This window comes from Vidua macroura, chromosome 3 (assembly GCF_024509145.1).
Source record: "Vidua macroura isolate BioBank_ID:100142 chromosome 3, ASM2450914v1, whole genome shotgun sequence".
Lineage (NCBI taxonomy): Eukaryota > Metazoa > Chordata > Aves > Passeriformes > Viduidae > Vidua > Vidua macroura.
In genome coordinates this window covers 65,751,404-65,777,846 of record NC_071573.1, presented here as the reverse complement: position 1 = coordinate 65,777,846, position 26,443 = coordinate 65,751,404, and the positions used below count along the sequence as shown (strand labels likewise).

The 26,443-nt window shown below is 41.1% G+C and overlaps 2 protein-coding genes across 3 annotated transcripts in view; one reads left to right on the top strand and one right to left on the bottom strand.

Moving 5' to 3' along the window:
- Positions 1–26,443, bottom strand: part of MCM9 (minichromosome maintenance 9 homologous recombination repair factor) — a 48,195-nt gene that overhangs the window by 11,162 nt on the left and 10,590 nt on the right. Inside the window, exons 6-8 of one of the 2 annotated variants that reach the window (XM_053973081.1) lie at positions 25,881–26,000; positions 3,108–3,282; positions 662–864 (exon numbers count right to left, since the gene is read on the bottom strand). In XM_053973081.1, coding sequence (XP_053829056.1) covers positions 662–864; positions 3,108–3,282; positions 25,881–26,000 — 498 coding nt within the window. Of the gene's footprint in view, positions 1–661; positions 865–3,107; positions 3,283–5,765; positions 5,957–25,880; positions 26,001–26,443 lie in introns of those variants that run through there. The other variant, XM_053973082.1, reaches the window with a different exon arrangement.
- Positions 6,236–17,244, top strand: ASF1A (anti-silencing function 1A histone chaperone). Its single transcript, XM_053973083.1, has 4 exons — positions 6,236–6,678; positions 10,165–10,280; positions 14,773–14,949; positions 16,803–17,244. Exons 1-4 carry the CDS (start codon positions 6,570–6,572, stop codon positions 17,013–17,015), a joined length of 615 nt encoding a protein of 204 aa, XP_053829058.1. The 5' UTR covers positions 6,236–6,569; the 3' UTR covers positions 17,016–17,244.

The window sequence follows — 26,443 nt, the reverse complement described above, 5'->3', positions numbered from 1 at the left end:
GAAGCCTCCTCTAACCACTTCTTCTGTAAAGGGGATCAAAGCCATGTTCCATGATGTGGATGGGGAAGGGGCTGGTGAAAATCAAATCACACTGCCTTCCCTCATTCCAGAGCACAAAGCTCCACATGGGGAATGCTATTGCTCATTCTTTGAGCCCTGCAGTACATGCATCTCTGATCTGTTCTGCTGGAATTAAGTTTCTGATTAACAGCAAGTACAATTACAAGGCATATAGGATCTGAAGATCAAACACCATAAAGGTGTGAGATGGAAACAATCCACTTACTGAGCAGCCTGGGCTGAAATCTCTTATAAATGATCCCAGAGTAAAAGTACAGGGTTCTCAGCTTGTCCCTTTTAATTAATTAGTAAACTGTCTTACTCCTACTTGAAGAACCATACAGCAGAAAACCACCATGACAAAAATGTAAACACTGATTAAATTGAAAGATTCAAGAATAGCAAACTAAAAAATGGAGGAAAATAAAATTTAAAAAAACAAACAAAAAACCCACAAACAAACAAGCAACAAAACCAGAAACCAACCAACCAAAAAAACCCCAAAAAACCCAAAAAAACAAAACAAACAAACAAACAAAAAAAACCCTCAAAAATCCCCAACCCAACAAAACACCTTATGATTTAAAAAGACTGCTCTTACCTTTATTTTGCAAGATGAAGGATGAAATTATGTGGTCCCATTCCTCATTCTTTGTATCTAACAATACTAAGACCAGGTCAAATCTGCTCAACAGGGGACTGCCAAGGGCTATGTTGACAGAGACAGACTCATTGGGGTCATAATGGCCTTTAGGGTTTGTTGCTGCCAGGATGGTTGTCCTCGTGCTAAGCTTGCACACCAAGCTAGAGAAAGGTATGGTAAACATTGTGGTTGAATTAAATTGGATAGGGAAAAGGATTCCAAAGTGTTTAAAAACTTTTGTGGTTTTATCCTATAAAGAGCACATCTTATCTTGAAAGACCATAAGAGCTAAACAATGTACACAATTATTGTATTAATATTTATTATATGTACAGCATTTTTCAGTCAGAGAATAGCAACTAGACAGACAGTGATCTGGATACCAAGACACCAACCAACATTGCCACAAATAAAATCTCTGTATACAGCTAGATCCTTAAATAGTGAAAACCAACACTACTTTTCAGAAATAAATATTATATTGTGGAGTTGTACAATATACAAACACTTTTGAATGATGGAAAGCAACACTTATTCATCTTTTAAGAGAGCAAAATAAAATGTGACATGAATGTATGTTTTATTCCTGTGTATAAACAAGAATACGAACCCAAGTTAACAGTGATGGCAACCATACCAACTGAAACAGCCATTTTCCACTCTTAACCATGATGTCCTAGCATGTGCTTGTAGATGTGGGGAGAGATTATTTTTACCCTAGTAGTCCAAATGCACTCCTTTTGGGTAAGGCAGCAGCAGAAGCATTCTAACTTTGGTTTGTCACTGAGCTATTTCTAGTCAGCTCCTGAGTAACTGCTGCCTCACATCCAAAGTTCTTCTGTAACTGAGAGGAAGGACCACAGATCTTCCACTAGCTTATACCCAATAGGAAAAAACCCTATTCTCCCATGCACCAAAATAAGACCTAAATTAACAAGCTGCTTAACTTATGTGTGCTAAGTTACTATCAAAAAAATCCTCATTATGTGTAGTCCTTAAAAGTGAGCAACTGGGCATCTATGTGCAAGTTAGCAAACTCTGTTTGGGTCTATCAAATCCAATCAAATGCAACAAGGAACTCAGCTGAAATATGTCCCTGTCTTACTAAGGAACAGGACCATATTGCTCCCAAGCAGTTGTGCCCAGCTGGCAAAGGCTGATAATTACCCAGGTGAGAGCAAAATGACCCTGAGTTTAGCTCAGCTGGTAAGAGCATGGTGCTAAAAACACCAGGTTGTGGTGGAAGTTGTCGGTTTAATCCCCACACAGGCCATTCACTTAAGAACTGGATTTGATGATCCTTGTGGGCTCCTTTCAACACAGAATCTTCTGTGATTATTTGTCTGTTGTCTGATGAAGAGGATGGAGATGCTCAGAATAAGAGAAGGACATGATCAGTTAGAGAAGCCAAGATGCGACTGGAGCAAGAGCTGAGTGGAAGGTGATAAGAAGGAATGTGGAAAGGGTAATGCCTTTTGAGTAGCAGAGATGTCAGAAATACCAGCCAGGAAATAATTTGGGCCTGAATAAGAACTGCATATGACTGACAAATTGAAATATGAGCCCAAAGATCCAAGTGGTGGGTGGGGGTAGTGGGGGTGATAGCAGATTTGAACACACACTACTTTGAAAAAAGAAAGGGAGGAACTTAAAGTAAACAGTTTATATTTATGCCACACCCAACATATAAAATTCAGCAGCCTGCAAATCTCTTGGAAAATACAATAGCCTCAAAATCTCCTGATGTGCTTTGGTTACCAAGCAATATTACTGGATCTTACTGGACAAGAGGACATAGCCTCAAGCTGTGCCATGAGAGGTTCAGGTTGGACATCAGGAAGAATTTATTCACTGAAAAAGTGGCTGCTCAGGGAGGTGGTGGAGTCACCATCCCTGAAGGTGTTCAAGAACTGACTGGACATGGCACTTAGTGCCATGGTTTAGTTGACAAGGTGGTGATCAGACTTGATGATCTTTGAAGTCTTTTCCAAACTTAATGACTCTGTGATTTTGTGGTTTTGGAAAAATGAAGCCCCACTTTCTGAGCCACAACAAAAAAAAACTCACAAAGCTTCTCATTTCACATAGGATTATTACAACCACTTGCAGCAAAGGGCAAGAAAAAGAATGCCAAGTCTTTGTAGAAAAGTGCCCTGGCCTATAGCAGTAGATAGAAAACCCAGCAGCGAAGAGGGTATGTATTTAGTCTGATTGCTTGCAGCCTCTGGTCTAGTGCACTGTCCTATGAAATGTTTACTTGTCTAGTTTAGGAATACTGTTGACAACAAAACTATTGCATACAATGAAGAAAACAAATACGTTTAATCAGCATCCATCCAACATATAAGTACAAGAGAAAAAAAATCTTGTGTTGTTTTCTCACATGTGCTAACATGCCACTTACCCTGCCTTTGCAACACTGATGGTTTGTTGCTCCATTGCCTCGTGGATACTGGTTCTGTCATGTTCTTTGATGCTATTGAACTCGTCAATGCAACAGAGGCCTCCATCTGCAAGCACCAGTGCTCCAGCTTCCAAATTCCACTCCCCAAATTCCTTCACAGCAGTCACTGTCAAACCTGAAGAATCAAATACTTCAGTCAGTCTCTTCCTTAAAATGCAAGAGTAAACTTTAGTGAAAGAAAGGGACCCAGCACAGTGGCTTGAGCCATGGACAGAGGGCAAACCAGCAGGAAAGCTCCATCATCTACTTCTACCACGTAACTTAACTCACTTTACAGCTACCAGCAAGCAATCCCACTAGTGCTGAGGTAGGTTAGCCTGGAGCTGTGGAGCAGATTCTGTTATGCTTCCCATGCTTGGATTGTGACTTGTTTTAGAACTTGGTTAAATGAACAAAAGGGATTAGGATATGAATACTAGTTCTGGCAGATCATACTGAAAATTGGGGCAAAGGCAATAATTGCAAAATTATGGAACGGACCCATTCAGGTCTTCTTCCACATCAGCTACTAAAACGGACAAAAATTTTGGAGCTTCAAATCAAAGCTTGAAAAAAAATAAAAGGAAATTAAATTTCTTTATGAGTTTTTTGTTTCCTCTAAGCAAAAATGAAAATCGAAAGATGACCAAGGATGAAATGAGGGAAGAAATAAAAAAATAAAATTTTCCAGTAAATCTACACATGATGCAACAGTGGGTGGATAGCCAGTCAAAACCCCTGCATAACTGTGGAAACGGCCACTCATTAGCCAGTATGTGCCGCTCCCTCCAATCCCTCTATTCCCTAGTTCCCTGCTTCTTCTCTATCTTTAGCCCTTCTTTTCCATTCCAGTGCTCAAAATATCCTAGTAGTTGACAAGCTGCAACCAGCCTAAAATCTCCTGGAATTCTATGGCAAAACCTGCACAAGAATCCCCCCTGCCTCACCATTTGGCTCAGGGCTGCAAAGACCTTCTCATCGCTGTGCAGCCCACCACAGTAGCTATTTGTTTGCAAATGACCAGCAAAAAGTTACTGGAATTAAATGCTTCCTGATAACATAATATGTACTTCAACTTGTAGTAAGGAATCTGCTCCACCATGTCCAATCTTTCTTGGTTTTCCTGGACTATGTGCCAAACAACGTGGGCAATCAATCACACAGCAGAATTACAGAAACACAGAGTACTAGGCAGTACTAGAGCCTGGCCCCGCATTTATTTCTGAATATTCTGTGGAGGGGGTACACAACCTGCACCCCTGGAGCCACGGGCACTTTCTGCTCTCCCCCCGAGCCATGAGGGACGTCACTGGCACTGCAGTGCTGCGTAACCCTGCTCCGCGCTGTCCCCTGTGCACGGCAGCCATGAGATGGCCTCTGCTGCGGGCTCCTGCCGCCACACAAGATGGCTTCCCCAGCTGCACACAGGGCCCTCTCACTGGCAGTGCTGCTGTGCAGGCAAAATGTCCTGTCTCGTAGCGCTTCAGGGTACCTGAGCCTTCTACAAATAGAGGAAGGGGATAGCTTCCTGACAGCACGGCCTGTGACAGGCGCGCTTGGTTCCTGCACAGCCCCTCTTGGGTGGCCTCTCCAGCAGCAGCAGCGCTCGGGGCCGTGCAGACAGCCCGTCCCGCCCGGCGCACCCAGCACCCCACCAGCAAAGCCCGCTGTGCTCAGGGGCTCCCCAGCCAGCAAGGTGCTGTATCCTGGCATGGATATCCCTGGCCATTGGCCAAAGGTCACTGCCTCATGAGCTGGCACCACTGCCCAGCCCCACTGTCCTGAGCTGGGGGTGCTCCTAGCACCCGAGACCCACCAGCACCCAGCACAATCAGCACAGAAACAGGAAGATAAAAACCCACCAAACAAAGCATAACAAAAACCTAAAGAGCTGAAATGACCCCAAACTGAAAGTGTCCCTCCGCACATGGCGGAGCCCCACAGGCAAGATGGTTTAGTCTGTAAGTGAATCACTGCTTTCATTCTTCTTAGGGGATGCTGAAAACTTACTGCACCTTCCCACTTGATTACACTAATTCTGTGCATTCTGACAGCAAAAGTGCTTGCTCTGGGAGGTATTGGGAACAATTTCATCATGAATGCTGGACTGAGAGTAGTTTTTTACTCTTCCCAAGCAGCCAATGTTGCAGTTGCTGTTTATACAATACTGCACAAGCTTAGCATATAAAAAAACCACTTAGGATTCTTTTAAACACTTCCGAATCTTCCCTTTTATAAATAAGGTTAAATACAACTTTAAAAAGAGCTCTAGTTGCAAGCAGTTTTTTGTCTTGTTGAGATACAGTGCTTCTTTAACTTTTTGCCTAAAGTGGATGGACAAAAGATTATGTTTTGTCCCTGTTCTACCCATGGTTCTAATTTAGTATGATATTTTGCCCTACTATTCTTCCAGCCTCAATTTTCAGCTTAGGGCACTTTCCAAGCTGGATATGGTCTTACATTGTTTACAACTTGCAGAGGATGAACATTTTGAAAGGAAATTAATTTCTTCTTCAGCTCATATGGTTCACAGCTTTAAATATAATACACTTACACAAGAAGCATTTTCTATAGATGAATCTAAACCTTATCAATTTTAATAAAAGTTATTGCGGTAGGCAGGGTAAACACAGTCCCATAAACTATATGCAAGCAATTTAAATAAAATCGCGTCTTAGGACTTAATTTTTTCTTTTAAATAAAATCATTGCAAGGCAACAGCTTTCGAACTAAGGTAGAGTCCCTCTTGGTCATGACTGGAGATCTGATTAGCTGCGTGGTAATATCTTTCCTCCTGATTTTCCCCTTGCCTGGATTTTAATGCACACAGAAGAAAGGAGGAAAAAAAAAAACAAAAGAAAAAGAAAAAAAGAAGAGGTAGAAGAAGAAAAGAGATAAGCTGTCAGTACTTTTCCGGGAAATCAGAGCAGCAGATGTCCCGCGCCTCCCTCAACCGCACCCGGATCATCTCCCGCCCCGGCCCCGCCCCCGGCCCCGCCCCCGGCCCGTTGGCGGTTGCTGGCGGCCGTTGCCGGCGCGCGCCGGGCGGGGGCGCTGCGGCGGGGGCGGCGCGGGGCGGGCGCGCGCGGAGGCCGCTCTGGCCGGCGCTCGGTGCCCGCCGTGCCCGCGGAGGGAGGGCCCTCGCCCGGCGAGTGGCCAATCCGGGCGGGCGCTGGCGGCGAGCAGGGGCAGAATGGGCTGTTAGTTGAGCGAAATAGGGAAAGCGGCGAACAGTGTGGAGCGTTCCCGGTGTAAATAAAAGGGGGGGCGAAAAAAAAAAAAAAAAAGTTTGTGGAAGTCGCCGCCCTGCAGCCTCGCTCGGGCAGTGGCGCGGGGGCTTGTGCGGTGCGGGAGCCCGACACGGAGGACTTTAGTGCGCGGCGTTAAGACGCTCTGCCTATTGTTTGTGTTTTTTTCCAAAATATGGCAAAGGTTCAGGTGAACAATGTAGTGGTGTTGGATAATCCTTCTCCTTTCTACAATCCTTTCCAGTTCGAAATCACATTCGAGTGCATAGAGGACCTGTCTGAAGGTGAGTAGAATTTTTCTCTCCGATACGGATTTTGCAACCCTGGGCTCTGAGCTCGGGGCGTTTAAGGCTTAAACTTTGCACAGGCCTGCGCCTACAATTTAACAGTCTCTCCACCTCGGCCGCATCGCCGTGCCGAGCCGAGGGGATGTGCCGGCCGGGCGAGGGGATGTGCCGCTCCCGCCGAGCTTGGCGCTGGGGAAAGTTGGCGGTGTCCGCCCGCTCTGGGCGCCGAGCCGGGCCCGCCGCCTCTCCTCGCCATCGGTGAGGCGGCGAGCTGCCTCAAGTTGCGAGGAACTTGTTAGAGTGGAGGTAGCCATGTTGCCAGCTTTGTGTGTGCGTGGGGGGAGCGAGCGGGAGACAGGAGGGTTGAACCGGGCTCGGCGACCGCGCATCCCCGCGGGCACACGGGATGCTGCGTGTTTAGCCCCGGCGGTACTCGATACGCGGAAAACGCTCCGCGGGGATGCGTTTCGATGGCCTCGTGCTCCATTTTAATTAAAAAAAAAAAAAAAATTAAAATCACGGTGGGAGGTAGGGGCGGGCTGACTGGCTGGCCCCGCATGCCGGCAGCAGTCAGCCGCGGGCCGCGGTAGGTGCGCGGTGTCGGGGGCACGGCTCGGAGGGGAGCGCTGACAGCGGGAGCCCCCGCCGGGGGGGAGGGGGCCGCCCGCCTGCCACTATTTTTGGAAGTCACTCGAAAGTTACCGGCAGCCGCCAGCGGGTGGGGGATGGCCCCGACCTTGCTGCCTCACGGGGACCCCTGTCCTGAACGGGGGCCGCCTTCGCGCTCCCGCCTTCCCCCGAGTCGGGCGGGCAGCGAGCCGCCCTCGCCCCGGCCGCGCTCCGCAGCGCCGCCCCCCGGGCGGCCGCGGGACGCGCCCCGAGAGGCCGCGCGTCGCCCCGCGGGCGGGAGTTTCGAACGGCTCGGGGCGAGGGAGGGAATGCGGGGCGCTCGCGCCAGCCGGCGGGCTGCAGCCCCGAGAGCAGGAGGAGGCCGCCCAGCCGGGCTGCCTGTGAGCGGGAGAGGACGCTGCCTGGCCGCCGCTCGGCGGAGCCCAGCGCCGCCTGCTCGCTAGAGAGCCCCGCGGGCGGAGGGACGAGGGCAGGGCTGAGGAAAGGAGAGTTGCGTGCTGTCCTGGCTAAGGTGCCCTGGCAGGCTCGCTATCGCTGCGGTTTAACTCGCTTCACCCCGCCTGCCTCTGCAGCAGCGCGTACTCGTGCGTGTCGGCGGGATGGTGACAGCGCGGGGAGGGAGGGACGGCCGCCGTGGCGGGAACTTCAGAGGAAGTCTCGCCTGAGCCAGGGTTTCCAATAGGCCTCCGCAGCCTGTCTCATGCCTTCTTGCAACTGACCGACGCAGCAGCTGGAGCTGTGCTCCATACCCCGCCACGTTGCTGGCTGGATCTCTCCGGTCAGCCTGCCTCATCAGAGGTGCAGCATCGGACCCCCTCCGTGGCAACTGCTGTGGCAGTGCCCGTCACAGGGGCTCTGTGCAATATGTTAGAGTTTTCCTTCCAGTTGTGCACGGCTGTATGTGATGTGCTCCTCACACTCGGTATTTATGTTAATCTGGACAGTCGTAATGAGAAGAATTATAGATGGTCCAATGCAAAATTCTCAGCTCCTTTTCCCCACCAGCATGCAAGTTAGACTATAGGATAAATTAGGGATGAGTGCTGCTGTCTTCCACATTTAAAAATAAGATTAAACACAGCCATTGTATACTTGTTGAAAAGTCATTGCCTTAGCTTTCCTATGCTAATGCGTCTGTTTACTGTGCTGTTTTCAGCCTGTCCTCTGCAACACTGATCCTAAAATTAAATCCATTAACTCCAGCCCGCTCTTTCTCAAAGTTGTTGTTCTGTATCAACATACTTAAATAACATTTAAAAATTTTTTTAAAAGGTCTAGTTTTAGTACAAAATGCTATGAGTTGTTTAGAGTAAGTTTTACACTGTTCTAGAATAATGGCACAGGATAGTGTGACAGTCTTAAGCAGTTTAGCCTAAAAGTCCTCATTTCTTGTAAGTAGTAATTTGTCCTCAGACGCAGAAAAGAAAGTTCCTTAATTATCCTGGATGAATACCCTACAATACCTGCAACAGCTTCATGCTTAAAAGGTATATAAAACCTCTGATACAGTACCTGGGAAACTGTGCTGTGTTGTACAGAGGAGTAAAATCCCTTCTCAAGCTCTGTTTATTATGATAGTTAAACCTGCAAAACCTGAACTAATGGGAAACAAAATAAGCAAGAAGAATTCACTAATGAGGAAAGAGAGTTGCAATCTTAAAGCAGTCAAGTTCTGTTCCAAGTGCTAATTTTTTTTTTTATGCTTAAATTCCATTCCTGCATCCAGAAAGCATGAAGCAGACCTTTGGATTTTGCCGGGTGTGCTAATCAAGTTAATGTAATAGTTCACAGGTTTGTGCTTTTGCAAAGGCAATCAAGGCGTTGTTCACAAGGGTGGGGGGGGGAAGAAATACACCATGTAAGTTTTTAAGGTACAGTTCTGAAACAACAGCTTAATTAAGAAGTGTTAGAGTTTTTTGTCAGTGGTCTTTTTTTTCCTTCTTGTTTTAGTAACCCCAAAATCTGTCTTACAGGATTAGTTTCATATGTGTGAATAATACTGGTTTTTTAATCAAAAAGGGAAGGTGAAAAGCTGACCCAGGAAGAGCTAATTTGGGCTGATTTGCAGTTTCAACTTTAAAACATCTGTGGGGAAGAGGCTGACTTAGAAAAAAATGAATTGTAATAAATATTGGGGCTTAGTGCATGACTTGAGGAAGCAAAATGCTACACTGATTTTTTTTTTTTGGGTTTTTTTGGTTTTTTTTTTTTTTTTTTGCCTATAATTCAATTTCAAGATGTAGATAAGATGCAAGCATCACTGTCCTTAAGAATATGGTCATGTCATGCTATCATAATTTTACGTACTTCCCAGGTAACACAAGTGACATATGAAGGAATGGGGGCATACAGTTAGTGTGTCTGGAGCTTACTCAGTGGTAAGCTCAATTAACTCAATTAACTACTTTCCATGATCTGTGTAATTTAAGCTGTGAAGTGTGTATGTGGAAGGTGGGAATTTTGGTTTTGGGAGTCAGTATTCAAGGATGTGATGATTTATAGGCATCATCCCTCTGCTGCTGCCATTCTGACAGGCTTTGAGAAGGTGCTCAACACAGCTCCCAGTTAGTAAAAGGGCCCTGTTTCTCTGTATAAATTTTGAAAATTAACGTCACTGTGAAAATAGAGGGATTCCTGTGATACAACTGACTAGAGAGAGAAAGTGGGATGATCTGGTTCATGAGGACAGGGTCATGCATCACTAAATTTTTCTGATGAAGACAGGTCCTTGTTGTTTTAGGCTTGTTGCCAAAGAAGTAGTTTTAGGCTATACAAAACTGTAGATGGGCAAGAGTGGAAGACCCCCTAACTGTAATGATAAGTAATGTTTGGTTTTTTTTCTTTTTTATGTAGATTTGGAATGGAAAATAATTTATGTGGGTTCAGCTGAAAGTGAAGAGTATGATCAGGTGTTAGACTCTGTTTTAGTTGGACCTGTTCCTGCAGGCAGACACATGTTTGTATTTCAGGTAAGTTTGATTTAACCCTTTCTAAAAGTTGTGCTAATTTATTTAGGGATAACTGTATCATACTAAGAGGCGCTTGAAAAATATTGGTTAAAAAAAAAATGCAGTGAGCTCCTCCTTTAAACTGTGTTCTTGAGCTTGTACTTCTTGCCCCTGATACTTCTTGGTTATATTTTTTATCTGTGGTATCAATAATAACTGATAAAAGTACAGTTCCCATAGCTACTGATAATTTTAACCAGTCTGGTTCATAATCAGCAGTGCCAGTTGCCTGGTTTACACCAGTACTATCAGGCTCACCTCTTCTGCTGCTGGTGGCAGTTTCAGACTATCAGGAGCACTAGGTTAATGTAGACAACACCTTCAGAGGATCAGGCCAACAAACTAATTGTAAAATTAGTTCTTCTCAGCCAGAATAATCAAGAAGCTTGTTTCTGTTTGGCAGAACACACGGTCAACTGTGATGTTTGGCTAAGCATGCTAAATCATAACAAAATACAGTGATTTCCAAAATAAAGATAGAAATTCAGTGTTAAATGGGAGGTATTTGAGACACAAGTGTGTAGATTAAGACTGTGCAAAAAAGTCTGAAATATGTGACAGTCCTATAAAATACTGCTGTTAAAGCCAAAAGCTAATGAGGAATAACAAAGGAAAAGAAAACAGTGAAAGAACAACACTAAGATGACTTACTGGCCTAAACTTGTTTCTGTTTTAACTCAGTGAGAAGCAGGGGGGAAAACCTGAAGTGGACTCGCCCAAATTCTTACAGAAGCTTTCTTTTGTTTGGGATAACTTCTTTTGTGGTGGTGGGGTGTTTTTGTTTTTTTTTTTTTTTTTTTTTTTTTTTTTTAATTCAAAACTATAATTTTTATTAAAACTAACACATTTTCTCTATGAAATACTAGATTTTTTTTTTGTAAACTAACAGCAAAATCCATTGGATAAAAAATAAGATAGAAACTGAGAATGTCTTATTGTATAAGAACTCTATTTTCCCAAATACTATAAATGCACTTAACTAATGGCAAAGGCATGCTGAAGTATGAGCATTAAAGAACCCCAAAGTTCTGGTTAAGTGCTGACTCCTGTATTTGTCATGGTTACTGTAACTGGTTTAAAATAATATCAACATTTGTGAGGCAATCCTGATTAATCCTCTAAGTTCCAAGAAAGGTAGTTTATCTGGCATTTTGGGGGGTGTTTGTTTACTCTGGACCTTTTTGTTTTGGTTTTTTCCTTAAAGAATGGGCTTAAGGAATAGGATTAGACTGAAGGTTGCAGCATTTATCAACCACATACATGAAAATCAGTGTTGAAATGTTTCTGTTTGGTTTTGGAGACAGGCCTAATTTTTCTACGCTATGAATTAAGCAGATGTGTAACAAATGCATCATTTATTAACAATTTTTCCATTATCAAGCCATTGTAGCTTAGGGCATAAATTGGTCAGAAATAGGTGATCCTCTATTGCTCTCAGAGGGGTTACCTTGTGTTTGTATAGTGGAAAATTAGCTGGCATTTACATTTCTAATTTGAAGATGCACTGTTCTCAGTCAAAGGTCCAAATATTCCTTGTTGATGGTGATGGGAAGGAGCAAGAAGCAGGTGCCTAAAAAAGGCACATTTTGGCTGTATGACTAGGCAGGTCAAATTAAATTGACTGGTCTTGCAGTTTCTGTAGAATGGACTCAGCAATTGTATCTTGGTTATAAATCACACTACAGCTAAATTAGGAGGAAATGTGTAGAGATTTTGCTTAGATTGGAGTAGGTCCTATAAGAGATTCCACCTGTTAAAATACACTTTTTATTTCTTATGCAAGTATGGTTGAGTCTGAGTATATTACGTGCCGAAGGCTCTGGATTTCAGGTGAGGGTAGAATTTAGCACATGTGTACACAGGGGACCACCAAAACCCAAAGTGCTGCAAGAAGCCTTTGCTGATGACTGAAGCAATCTTATTCACCAAGCTGAAGCAGCCTGGGATACTGAGAAAACAAGCAAGGGAAGGCAGGAATGGGGCAAAGCACAGAACTGCAGAAGGCATGTGACACAAAGAAAAGAGATTGTGTGTGTGGAATACGATAGGGAAAGGACCTTTGCAGGTATAAAATTTTCAGATAATCTGTTGTAGCTCTTTCTAGATAGGAAAATGGCTGAAATAGCAACTAAAATGGAGTACCACACAGATTACCAAGGATGATAAAAATACCTTAGATGAAAAAAAGATATGAATCAGGTTGGGAATTCAGCCTTACAGAAAGATGGACAATTATTGTGCTTTTCAGACTTACAAAAGCAGCTCTTTGTTTTAAAACCCCAAAACATTACCTTTAAAAGGGTTTCAATAGTAAAGGCCCACAGCTCAGCCTATTTGTTTCTAAATCCCAAGATATACATAGCGAAACCTGATTCCTTCTTGATTCTCTTGGGAATTTGTAATAAAATCACAGAAACTTCTTTTTGAGCATATAAGTGCATAAATAATTTACTATCCTTAAGTGCGCATATAACCTTTGCTACCTACTCTGCAGCAATAGCTATGAGAATAAATATCATGTGGAAAAGCAAGATAATTCAAGGCAACATAAGGACTGATTTAATAAAATTCTTAAGTAATTTATAGCATAAGAATGGCATGTTAAGACAGTGATTTTTATGCAAAAATTAATCTACTGCCTCTGCCCACCAAAATATCTGTTTGCAGATAATCTGCTTATTTATCATTTGGTCATACCAAGCTCTTATTTTTTTTCTGCCATCTGTGTATGATCTTTGGTTCCTGAGTAATTAAGAGGTTGACAAAACCAGGAAGTTGAAAATTTGAGAAAACTGTTTTAAATAGTCTTCAGCGTCTTTTTCATGCAGCAAAACAATGCTTGAGAGATAAGTAGGATTAGAACAGAGTATTTATTGCCTTGGGTTCAGAACTGTGTCATAGGATATTACAAGACCGAAAATGACAGTGGGAACCTGGAAGACTTAAGATCCTACATTAGAATGTGAATTGAGTTTAATGGGGAGTTAAATGGAATATAGTTCTTCTGTTGCCCATTACTGTGGAATTTAAAGTGATCAGATAGTTCTGGGCACTGTTAGAACAAGAACTACTGAATTAAAGTAATTATTTAATCTGTATTGGCAGTTCTTGTGATTTCCTCTAGCTTCTGCATTTTTTCTGTTTCTTGGCCATCTTTTCCATTCCCCTATGCTAGTTGTAAAGCTATTCAGTCATTTTCTATTTCCTTCATGGCTGGAGTGGAGGAAGATGAGTTCTACCTGATTTCCTGATTTCTTCTCCTCCCTTGGGTGTATTTCTACCTGAGAGGTCTGACTCATCTAATTCTTCTGTTAAGAGCCTACAGCTTCTCTCAAAAAGCTAGACTAGTTTGAAGGCTTAGAATTGACGTGGCAAAGAGTAGATGCCAATGTGGCATGAGCAGCAGCTCCCAAATTTCACCATGCTGAAGCATATAAATACTACAGAAAAGCAGGAATGAGAGGACAACAGGAATTAATTCATTCATCCTCTGTCTTTAGGCGAGGTTTGTTACACCCAAACCATCTGAACACACATTACTAATACCAACTTGCTCACTTGTTCACTTAACACCAACATGGGTGTTCACTGTTGACTTCAGATCTTTGTGTGGAATTGTAAATATTAAGCTGTTTTAGTATGCCTGAATTGCTGTTACTTTAAATCCTGCAGCAGAATCAGGCATCACATTTTATCAATAGATGTGGTAGTTAGGAGGCATTTTAAGGGACTGATGTGAGCCACATTTTATGAGGCAAATTTTATTGATAAGTAACTGCAGAGCCATGGTAAGTAAGGAATTGAGGAAGATTCTATCCATTGCATATTAATTAGGTTTGCATACTGGTAGAAGGTGTCGTGGAGAGATGATGCAGTTAACTGCATAAATTTTAATGAACATAGGTATTAGGAATGAAGCCAGAGAAAGTACTTCATTCCTTCCCTAGAAATCTGTGGAACAGCTCAAAGCTTACCATAGCCCATCCCTTTTCTTGCTGAAATATAATTTGCAGTCTGTAGTTTTAAGGATGTAGTCTCGTTAAGAGCACACATACAGACCAATTCAACCTTGAGGGTGTATGAGAAAATAATCTTACTCTACTAAATTACCAAGATGGGCTGGAGAACTGTGGTACTGTAGAACTGGAATGATGTTGGTACCCCTGTCTGAACAATGGTTCAGCTGATCTTATATTTAAAAGGAGTTTTGGATCAAACCTGGCCAATCGCCCATGAGAAATGTCAGCAAACAATTTTACTGTATTCCAATTCTGTTGTTAGAGGATGGTGTTCTAAATCTAGGGTTGATGTTGTGAAAGCAGTATATTTTCTGGTTAACTTGAACAATTTTAAATATAGTCACTACTTAGCTGCTGAAAAACACTACTTGAGATTCCCCTGCTAGGTAGGCACGTGCTATCAATTTTAATTTATCTTTCTCTGTCACATTTAGGCTGATGCACCTAACCCAGGGCTTATTCCAGATGCAGATGCAGTAGGTGTAACAGTTGTGCTAATTACATGCACTTACCGAGGTCAAGAATTTATTAGAGTCGGCTACTATGTAAACAATGAATACACTGAAACAGAACTGAGAGAGAATCCACCAGTAAAGCCAGATTTTTCTAAGGTAAGGCATGTTTTGTTTTAGTCATGTATCAGAGGTATGCCTATAAAAAGAGGTTTTTCAGAAACAAACTGAAACCCCAAGTGATTTCATAAAGTGCATGGAATGAGGCATCAAATAACAGAAAATACTTGGGGGGACAGACTATAAGTGCCATGTACTTGGCATAAATTTAGGTAATACTGAGAAACCATCAAAAAATTTCCACCATCCTGAAGACTTGGCTGTACTTTCACACTAACTGTGAAATAAACCATTGGATTTATTCCCACCTGCCCCACTGTTTATAAAATGGCTCTGTTCTTCAGAAAAACAGAATAATGTTTTTTTCTAGGCCCATCAACCTGGAACTAAGTTGTAGATATTCATTTACTACAGTTGTTACTCAATTGTTCTAGTGTCAGAGCTACAGTTTCTGCAAAACTTAACAAACTGAGGAATAAATCAGGTGTAAAATGAGAGAACATGGGTAGCCTGGTTGGATGTTTCTCTGATAAATGTCTAATTTGGCAAAGGAAGTATACAGATAAAGTTATAAAACATATATCCTTTTTGGTAATAATTAAACCAGGACTAGAATTAAAAGATGAAATGAAATAGTATGTTTTTCTGTGCTTAACTTTATTTTCAGTGATGAGATACTAAAAAAAAGACTGTAAATGACAGTAAAGTTTGAGGATTCTTAAACTTTTTAGATATGTTCCTTTATTCTTTATTTCTTTCATTTAAAACATAACTTATTTGTTATGTTGGTTGTCAATGCCAAAATGGCGACTCCCATTAAGCACTTGAATTTAGAATGCCTTGAACTACTTCTCTTCATTCTCTGTTAATATAAAAAGCTAGCTTTGCTGCTATGGAAGAGAACAGCAAAAGCAATCATAGGCTTGTATAGAGTCCTTAATGTGACTTAGGGACAAAATGGAAATGCACAAGTAGAAGGTTATTAAAGTGATTGATTAATTATTGGGTAATGAGCTCTACTAGGTTCTAAAAAATAAATGGTCTTTTTAGTTTGCATAAGGGGTCAGGAAATACTTAATGAGAGTATGCTTTCTTGGAGAATAAAATGTAACCTTTCCTGTGATCATTCTTAAATATCATAGTGAGTGTCCACTGGCTCTAAGTTGCCATCCTCCAGGCAAGTATATATAAACTTTCGACCCTTTTCAAAATAAGGAGAAAATCAGCTTTTTTTTTTTTTTTCCCTGCATACATAAACAAATGCAACATGTTTTCAAAAGAAAATGAAGGCCAGCCATGAGAATAAGATAAATGACTAATCATGTCCACTGCCACAGTGTTAGTATCTTCCAAATAAAAATGTTTTTATTTTAGAACTTTAGTTGCTAAATCCTCTTAGTGGAATCAGTCTAACATTTGGTAGTTTAAGAATAAGGTTATACTTTTAAATGAAGATGAGAAATTGATGGAATTGATAGGTATTGCAAATACCATAAAGCTGATGCAAAATTTGATGAAGTCCTGTGGTTTGCAAAATCCTTGTGGGGGTAGAAGTTATTTGCTTTACTAAAAGATAGATAAAATAATCAACACTTGCACTTCACTTGTGTATCTCTTTCACAGCCTTGACCGTGCAGAACAGTTAAAATACTCTTGAGAAAGTGGTTATTTTGCTGAGGAGAATATTAGGGAAAGTTAATAAGTGGTGTACTGTAAGCACATTTCTGATCCATAGGTAGCAGCTATAGATCTACAGTGATGCGAATTCCCTTTTTAAACAAATTGTTTTACGCAAACAAGGCTACAGGGACTAAAAATAAAAAAATCTATATGTATATGAAGTCCAGTTTTAGATGTACACATTACAATCCATGTATTTTCTTCTTTCACAGCTTCAAAGGAATATTTTGGCATCTAATCCCAGAGTCACAAGATTCCACATTAATTGGGAGGACAACACTGAAAAACTGGAAGATGCAGAGAGCAGTAACCCAAATCTACAGTCTTTGCTTTCTACAGATGCATTACCTTCAGCATCAAAGGGGTGGTCAACATCAGAAAATTCACTAAATGTCATGTTAGAATCTCATATGGACTGCATGTGACTAACCACCATCCTTTTGGTACTGTATATGTGTTAAACTGTAAAAACAACCAGAACTATTTCCCTCAAATTCCATAAGTACATAGTTGAAGCAATGTGAAGAACTTGTTTTAAAACATCCTGTAGAGAAAGTTTATAAAAAAAAAACAAAAACAAACAAAAAAAACCAACCAACACACAAACAGTATTTGAGCAGATTGTGAAATATAAATACAACTATTTTTAAGTAATTGCTTTTCTTTTCTAATGTGTTATTCTATGTGGTCTAAACCAAACCTGATTAAAGTGTATGTATTCTCTCCCCTCCCCCTTTACTTTGTAAGCACTATTAAAAGCTAAAAAAAAGTTTAAAAGCTAAAACATTCAGGCAAAATGAAGGAATAATGCCATGTCCTCATCTCTGCTATCCAGATTGCCAAATATAAAGTGCCCTTTAATAGCATCTTAAGAACAAAACTGTCATTAGATGAAGTGCAGAGAAAGAAAATATCTCTTAATAACAAAGTCCAAAAATGTCCTTTTGCTCTGAAAGCAGACAGCACAGTATAATTTTAGGTGCAAGCTTCTTTTCCTTTCAAGGCACATACTTGTTACTTAAAGCCTGCAATTTGAGATTTACCATCTGCTATCTTGGATTTTAGGATTTTTTTTTAAATCTCCTGCTGCTGCTGTTTAGTCAAACTGTAGTTTTGTTCAGGACAGTGTTTCTCATGGACTGGGCTGGGTACCTTGGGTACCTCGGGACAGAACCCTTTTTCAGCCACCCTAATAGCATACACAAGTGGTTGGAAGGATGCAAGCAGTTACTGGAAGATTCTAAGTCTCAAAAGCAATAGTGTAAATATCCCAAATAAGTTCTTCTGCAAGACTATTATGGATCAGTAATGGTTAGTATGTTTATTTTCAGGCATGCTTTTTCAGTAGTAGTAGGAGTTTGGGTGTTTTCTTTCATTTTTTTGAAACACCAGGAGTTTTAAACTTCTCTGTTTTCTCTCTGGCCTTTAAAGCAATCCTATTTACTGGTATAAGCTCTGTTGTGGCAGGCATGACACAATGAAGAATACATTACTTATCCTGACGCCCTTGCAGTGAGACATCCTTATTACCTGAGGCATCCTTGAAGATAAAAGGAACTAAGCAGTAACCTTTCAAGACTTAAACCATTATTATGACACTTAAGAATTTAGTTATTCCTTCCAATCCTCATTAGCCTTATTTATATTTACTGTGCCTGTATGTGCATTTAAATGCAATCTGTCATGCCAGATTACAGGAATATAGTTCTATTTACTAGTCACTGCCCAAATATGAACCCTTGTATGTTCTGGGCCCTTCAAAAAAAGATAGACTGATGATGATTGACAGTGTAGCTCTTAATAAATAGAGAATGCTTTCTGTTCTCTTTCTGCATTCTCTAATGGGGATGAAGATGTCCCAGACAGTGCTTCTGTCTTTCCCACATCATTAGTGAAGTTGTCTGCATTTCAAATGTGTGGTTTTGAAACTGGAAAGGAATGACCCAATCTCAATATTTTTCTTGTATGGAAACTCAGCAGTACTCATCTAGGGTAGATAAATGAATTAATGAAATCCATTAATCTTTGCAGGCCTAGTTCTAGTATGTGCTCTTAACAGTCTCTCTCTAAAAGTGATCTTTATCTCTTTAAAAGTGATAACCAGAAATCTAAAGATGTTAACACTCATTGGTAGGACAGAACACAAAGAACTGGTTCCCTGAAGTAGCAGTTACTTCACTTGAGGGCTGAAATTCTGTGAACCTTATCTTTGATTTTCAATTATATTGCAACTTTTAGGTCTGCAGTGACATTCTGAGATTTTTCATGCACTTTATGTTCTATTTATAAGTCTGTTTAGGATATCTCATAAATGTAAGCATGTAAATAACTTAGTTATCTGCTGAAGGACTGACAGCAATTGTGAAGTCTACTTCAAATTAAGGCTACATTAGTAGTATCTCAAACTCTTGCCTTTTTTGAATATTCAAATGAAAACATGATCCAAGTACAAGCTGTAACCAGAATCCATCCCACTGGTAGCATGAAGGCTTTTTAGAAGCATATGCCACAAAGTGATGAAAGCAAACCATTGTTGCTGCTACTGCAAAATCAACTACAAAATCTAGTCAGCAAGAGGATGTCACCCAGCAAGCCAATTAATTTAGAGGAATGGAAAAGTGAAGCTCTGTTGTCAGTCTAAAAAGTCTAAGAAGTCATCTGTGCTTGAGAACTTGGGTGCAATAAACTTCAGGCTTGACTGTGGCAGGATGCTGCAGTAGAGTTTGGCACCACCTTACCTTGTAAGACTCATGTGGCATGGATAGACATGACCCACCACTAGCAGGGAAAATAATGCTGTGCTTGGTGAAAATTGGTGACAAACAACCCTACCTCATGATCTTTAATAAATGGCATTTCTATGGTTTTTGAGAGGCTGGGTGCCTCAGGTCCTCACAACTTTGTCCAGATCTTAGCAATCCATACACCCTGCCTTCTGAGTATCGCATTTCCTGACAAAATCATGTTCCAGAGATACAGAACTTGAGGAACCAACTTCCAGTCCCCCAGAGACTTCAGGCAGTATCACAGCACAAACTTAGTGGTATTAAAAGATAGAATGCATGTAGGGCATCTGTAAAGACTTGTCCCTGATCTCTGAACATTTTAGAACAGCAGGTCTGTGCACGTGACACAGACAACCAGTGCTGACATCACAGCATTGCAGTTTCAAGGCTGAAGATGTATTCACTTTGCCACAAACCTTTACTTGCAGAGGCTACCAAGATGCAAAGGAATGCTACAGATTCTGCTGACAGGACTGGTGATGTATCTCACTGTGTTTTCATCTCAGGCAGACCACTAGAAGACTGTCATTCATTATTCGTGTACAAAGAAGTAATCAGATCAGACAAGGTAACATGGATGAAAAATGTGCGGTTTTCATGTCTAGCTTAAAAAAAAAAAATCAGCTTATAGTCACTGATTTATTCAGGCATCACCTTCAATCTGAATTACTATGACACTTCAATTTGAAGGAGGCAAAATGGTTCCAGCTCCATCAAAATGGAGACTAGTGAAATTTAATCTTTCTGGTGGCTCTACAAAGGTCCACTGAAAAAGCCAACCCTTACTACCAGTCTTCAACAATGAAGCTACTTGGAACTTTACTACAATAACCACCAGTAACTCTGGTGATCTGACAGTCCATTATTTTCTTTGGAGTGCCTCAGTTACTGGTTTTCTGGAAGTCAGCTCACACCGAAAGGTAGCCATTTGTAGCTAGATTGATTGTCCACTGACATCTGAAAATGCTGATTGGAAGGAAAAGGGAAAAAACTCAAACATGCTATGCACGTATACTCCTAGCAAATCCTCATTTATCAGAGACAGAAAAGGGCAAAGTTAACTTCTTAAATATTCTGGCTTCTGTCTGGACAGCTGCAGGTCTGTCACATATCTAACTACCCTACTCCTTATCCATCTGCAAGAGTACAGATGATCTAATTTATTTTGAGAGACACAGAAGTTTGGTCAGGAGATGATGGGTTAAATTGTTGCTGTGGTTGCTGGCTGGGGGGCTCTGCTAAGTGCCAGCCAGGAAGATGCAGCAAAACTGACAACTATGTGTAAGGGCTGGCAGTGTGTGTGGAACTCTTCTTCCTAGGCCCTTCCATTTCTGTTTCCAGTTATAGTTCTGCTTCTTAACAGGTACTTGGACTTGTAGTGTGTGATATGAGAGCAGTGCTGGAGAAGATGGATGGAAGGCTTTTTCCTTAATTTTCGGTTAGGCAAAAATGATACAAGGAAGAGCCAGCTAAAAGCACTAGGAAGCCTTTCTTAAAGGCAAACCCAAGGCTTCTACATGGAACTTAGGGGGTCATTTCAGGAGGAGATTGAGGGAGAATATATTTAAACATTTCCAGCTTTAGGTAATGCAGTTTTGGAAGCATGGCTGGGTACTCACTGTCCACGGCCCGAGGGGTATGACTGCAGGCAAGAGAAAGTCAGGGGAAAGAGGTCTGTGTGCTACACCAGATGCAAGAGACCACAGCAACATGTTACCCAGCAGCATTAAGAACTGGCTGAACTGAACTGGCAGAAACTTTTACAGAGTTCTTTGGTCTCCCTGCAAAACTCCCTTGGCCCCATGAGATAAGGAGGCCAACCTTTCAAAATAAAGGTATCCTCCAGTTTGTCCTGTCTCACTAGGAGGGTGGGGCAGACCTACACTTACACAAACTGGAAAGAAGGACAGGCTTCACAGTATGCTAAAGGAAATGCTGAAGATATCTGTTATTCACCCAAAAATCAACTGCTTGAAATGCCTGTCATTTCAACAGCAGGATGAAAAAGTCTGAATGAAGGCTGGCCTGGAGGTGTTAGAAGTATGTAAGACCTGAAACCTTCAACCAACCATGACAAGATACTGTTCCTGCAGTTATTTCCCATCCAAACTAACTATGGACCTTCATATATGAAGACGTTTGAAAAAAACAAAAATTTTGAAGACATGTATCTCTTGGGCTAAATAATCTCTGTCATGCAGGTAGTCAAGTTAAACTCTCTCAGGACATTTTGGAACAGCATTACTGAGAAGAAATTAAGGGAACTAAAGAAGAGATGGGACATTGTTACAGATGGGGCATGTATGACAGTATTTGATCACAGCTTCAAATTTCATTCCTTCAACAAGTTTAGTAGACTTCTACAGAGCTAAGGCCTTTCCAACTTGAGACCCAGATGTTGAAGGAATGCTCAAGAAAATATTTTCAGGTTACATACTGATAGAAAATACTTCAAGTTCATGCACAATTATAAGTATTCAGGAAAACAATCCCATGGTAGAAGTGATGATCTGAGAACAGTGATGACCTAAAGGCTGCATCTGTATCAATAACTTTATCAGGGACAGGGTATGAATCCATGGTGGAAAATGGTTTCCACTAATTTGGCTTATGTCAACTAGGAAAGGCACTGGGACAGTTTGGAGATCTACACAGAGGGAAAAATATCTCCAGTTTCAGAGTCTTGCATACCTCAGGATACTGACACCATGTACTCTATTTATAACCATGCTGGATGGCTCATGTCAGTGGCTTTGGATTGGTTTCTAATGGATCAGAAGAGAGACAGCTGTTAGCACCTGAAGCCTGCCTAGCAGGGGAAAGCTTACCATGAATGAAGAAAAGGGGTGGTTTCCCCTTGAGTTCCCTTCAATGAAAAGAAAGGAAATCAGTAGCAAACTGCTGTTGGCATGATATGGACAGTGTTAGACATGGCAAAATACCAGCAAAAATGAAGTACTTGCAAGGCTCTGCAGAGGCTCTAGAGGAGAGGCCATAAGGGTGCATGTCACACAGCCCAGAAAGGCATGTTATACAGAACTGGAGAGCTGGAGAAACAGCTGATAGTCTCCTAGATTTTTAGCCAAGCTGTTCTAAGTACACTTCACAAAATTCTTTAAGCAATCAATCTGCGGAGGGATGCAACACCAAACAAAATTTTCAGAAATGTGAACAGTCAAATATGCAGTAGCAAGCAGCAGAATGACTCTGGCCTACATGTCCATGAGCTCCAGACCTGCCAGCAGTTGGCATGCATTGGTTCCTGTTGCACACCATTTGATTGCAAATCTCAAGCTCAGAGGTAAATGAAGTATTTTCTTACTAGTGATTATCTCATCCAAATATACATAAGCAGCACTGTGCCTCTGGGGACTGCAAAACAGTTTATTTAACTCAGTAGTAAGGTGAGAACTCCCAGAGAGATCTGTTAAGCCTCCCTAAGTCTCTATCTTTATGGAAAACTGTGTATCAATTTCTAAAAATAAAAGGTAGCTGAATGACTCCCTGTGATTCTCAGATGAGAGACAAGTCAGGGAGAATGAACCGGGCCTGTAAAAAAACCTGTGTAAACAGGATGAAACAGTGGGACAGACAGTTCCCCCATCTTTCATTTACAGATCACAAAATCCTACAGTGGTCAAATAAATTTTTACCATGGAGTTGTTGTGTGGGGGCTGGTCTGCCTGCCAACTGTCATTAAAGAGATGTGGGAGGAACAAATCCCGGTTCCTCATATAAGTCCTAAACTTGTAGAGAATTTGCAGAAAAAAATTTCTGCTAAGTGTTTGCAAGAAAGGCAACTTAATTAAAAAAGTAAGCTCAGAAACTTATTCACTGAGTGGAGATAATGTTCTGATTTTTTCAAAACAGAGAATAAATTATCGGTCACTTCTAAGGGCTGTTTGCAGCAAGTGGGCAACTTGAGCCTGTGGGTGAGATAGAAAGATGAAGGTCTTCCAAACCTTCAGCAAGAAAGCAGGGTTTTCTCCTGGGTTGTACTTTCTGAATCAGGTAAAACAGTACAGACTTTGTTTAGAAAGTGCAGGGGAAGGCAGGAACCTGATTGAAAAAGCAGAGGCCCAACAGCAAATTAAGCTGCAGGAGGTAGGTCACTGTTTTCTGAAATTCTGCAAGCCAATTCCAGTCACGTTTGTATGGGTTAATGGACTGCAGCAGGCACATGATACTGCGGGGGCATAAAGTACCATAGTGGATCTCAGAGCATGTGATACCTAAGGTATACCAGGAAAGAAAGAGAATTTTGGCACAAGGAAAATGTTAATGACCTAATATGCTGTCCTGGTACAAATAAATACTTGTGCAGAAAACCAAGTAAAACTGGTATGACACAGTTCGGGATATAGGATTCTAATTCAGTGCTTGTTAAATAGCTTGTGTCCTAAAACAGAACCAGATGGGTAAAGGGCACAAGGTGTCAGTGTACACAGAATCTTACTAAAGGCACTTTTCTCTAAAAGAGGGACCCAGCTTTTAAGGAGTTATTCGGGGTTTACCCAATCTCAGGTGTGTCTTTTGGCCTATGTGGACTGTAATCCCAGAGCCAGCAAGTAAGTGCAATTCAGACTGCTTTTTATATACAGTAAAGAACTAGCTGAAAGTGAAACTTAGAGATTTAATATTCATACACTGGAGGGAAGAATGTGCATTAGGGCTGTCCTCTCATGGGAAAGCAGAAACTGGTAATTCAAAGTGTTCAATTATGACAAGGAAAGGAAAGCAGTTTAATAGCTCTCCAAACTAATTTGAAGCTTCTGCAAAGAGAGCAAGTTGACAAAAGTCAGTGTTAGTGAATCTGCTACAAGCAGATTCATAAGACACTCCTTGCACAGGAAATGCAAAGAAAATAGTAATTCGAACAACATCCAAACTCCTGGTCTAGAAATTAATACCTTGGTCCAGCAGTTCTAGCCATGGAAAGGTTCCCTGAAATTAAACTAGGTTAATAAGAATCCTTGCTAGGCACTCAAGTTTCATTTGTGATAATGGTCCTGAAGAATTCTAAAGTAGAAATTTGGTGCTGCTGTCAGATTTTGGAAAAAGGGACTGAGAGAGAAGATTTTTAAAAATAAGGAATACCTAAGTGAAATATGGATAATCTAAAGGCCCAAGACAATCCTTTAATGAGATGAATCTTTATCTCCACACATCATTAGTGCACATATGCCACTAATAAGTAAGCATATAAACTGCAATATTTATTTTCAGGGAAATGTCTTTGAACCTAGCTATCACGGCTGAGCTGGAAATCAGATCATATGGAAGGTGAAGCATGGGAGGGAGATGTGGTGAAGAAAGAAACAACAACATCAGAAACTGAGAGCAATGGACACAGGAAATCACTACTTAATAAAAATTGTCAAAGTCTGACTGAAATACATGGCAAAATTTCACTCCAGGTTGCTGTAAGTCCCCTAGCAAATCTGAAATTATCCAGACTGTTCTCAATTCTTAACACAGAACAAAAAGTGGAGAAAATATTATGCTAAGCCAAAATTTTCTCTCTGGCTTCTCTCCAGACCTATTTGTTAACAGTTTGAATGGAAAGTCAGAGGCATATGTGTTTCATAACAAGTTCCCTGCACACAGGAGTGTACAATGTTCAACATCATGGTCAACCTCCATGGCTACGGAAGACTCAGTATATACATAGCTGTGGAAGATTTATCCTCTGGTTCTCCCATGTACAAACAATGCTGTTACCCAGACATACAATGATAAGCAGCACTCTCTTGAGAAATATTCAAGCTACACATGCTAGCTGAGACACTGGAATTTGACCCTAATTATTTTGTGATTTTGAGCATACAAGTAGTATATATTCATTTGTTCAAATAAAGTTATTGGCAGAGGTAATCTGACCTTGTACATTGTCCCAGAAGAGTTTGCAAAGATGCCTGGCATTGAGAGCCAGCTGGGACATACCTAAATTTAACAAAAGGAAGAAAGAGAAAAAAAAAAGAAAAAAGAAGAAAAAAACTCACTTGCACTCTGAAACCTTTCTAAAACCATCTTCATAAGTAAGAAATAATTCCTCAACACGGGTAAATTTTCAGAAAGCAAACAGAAATCAAACTGGCACCCAGACAGAACACAGAACAAAAAAGAGGAGATTATCTGTTCAGGAGAAACCAAATGATGCTAGCTCATCACACAGTGTGAGCTCTGGAAAGATGTCATATTTGTCATAGCTGGGAAATGCTAAAAATACAGGTCCAGATCACTCTCTGCTAGCAAAGCACTGAGAAGTGTCTCTGGATGAGGCTTGTAAGGCTCCCTGCTAGAAGCTCATCACAGTCATTCATGGATACAGACAAAGGGGCAGGACTGCAGAGAGTCAGATAAGGCCTCACATGCTTCCACAGCAGTTCCCTGCTTCAACTGTGCTCATAACAACCTGAGCACATATGTCCACATAGGTAGAAGGCTTCTATACAAACGTACTTGAGTGAAGAGATAACCTGTTACAGCAGAAGCAGCACATACCTGCACTTGTAGATCCAATTCCTGCTGTAAGCACAGAGCGTGGCATAATCTTTACTGCATACTTGAGGAACTGAGATTTCCCTGTACCTGGGTCTCCAACCAACAGAAGATGTGATTCACCTTGGGGGAAAACAGTAATGTAGGACTAGATAGTTCATATGCAAACAAACATTGACACAAAATGCTCAGATTAAATAATATGTGTCATATTCACCTAAAATTTAGCACTATATATACATTAAAATATGTAATTCTGCACTATTTATTTGGTGTGATAAATACATTGTTTAATAAAGTCCTCTAGACACAAATATTTACAATTAAGTATTTGTGAAATGTTAGCAGGTATTTGACACACTTCCTGTAATGTAAGTTCTTAAATTTTAGAATGCTCATTTCTCAGACTCAGCTCATTTTTGAATATGAAACAGAAGGATACCAGGTTTTAGTTACCATTCCACTATTCAGTTATTTTAATTATTGCAAAATGGACTAATAAAATCAGCAGGCTGTTTTGCTCAATTAAGTCTTTGCCAACAGTTACACAACTTTGTATTTTCATA

Coding starts and splice junctions, on each gene's coding strand:
- ASF1A (XM_053973083.1), top strand. CDS start 6,570: ATGGCAAAGGTTCAGGTGAACAATGTAGTGGTGTTGGATAATCCTTCT. Junction 6,679..10,164: donor CATAGAGGACCTGTCTGAAG/GTGAGTAGAATT, acceptor TTTTTTATGTAG/ATTTGGAATGGAAAATAATT. Junction 10,281..14,772: donor GACACATGTTTGTATTTCAG/GTAAGTTTGATT, acceptor TGTCACATTTAG/GCTGATGCACCTAACCCAGG.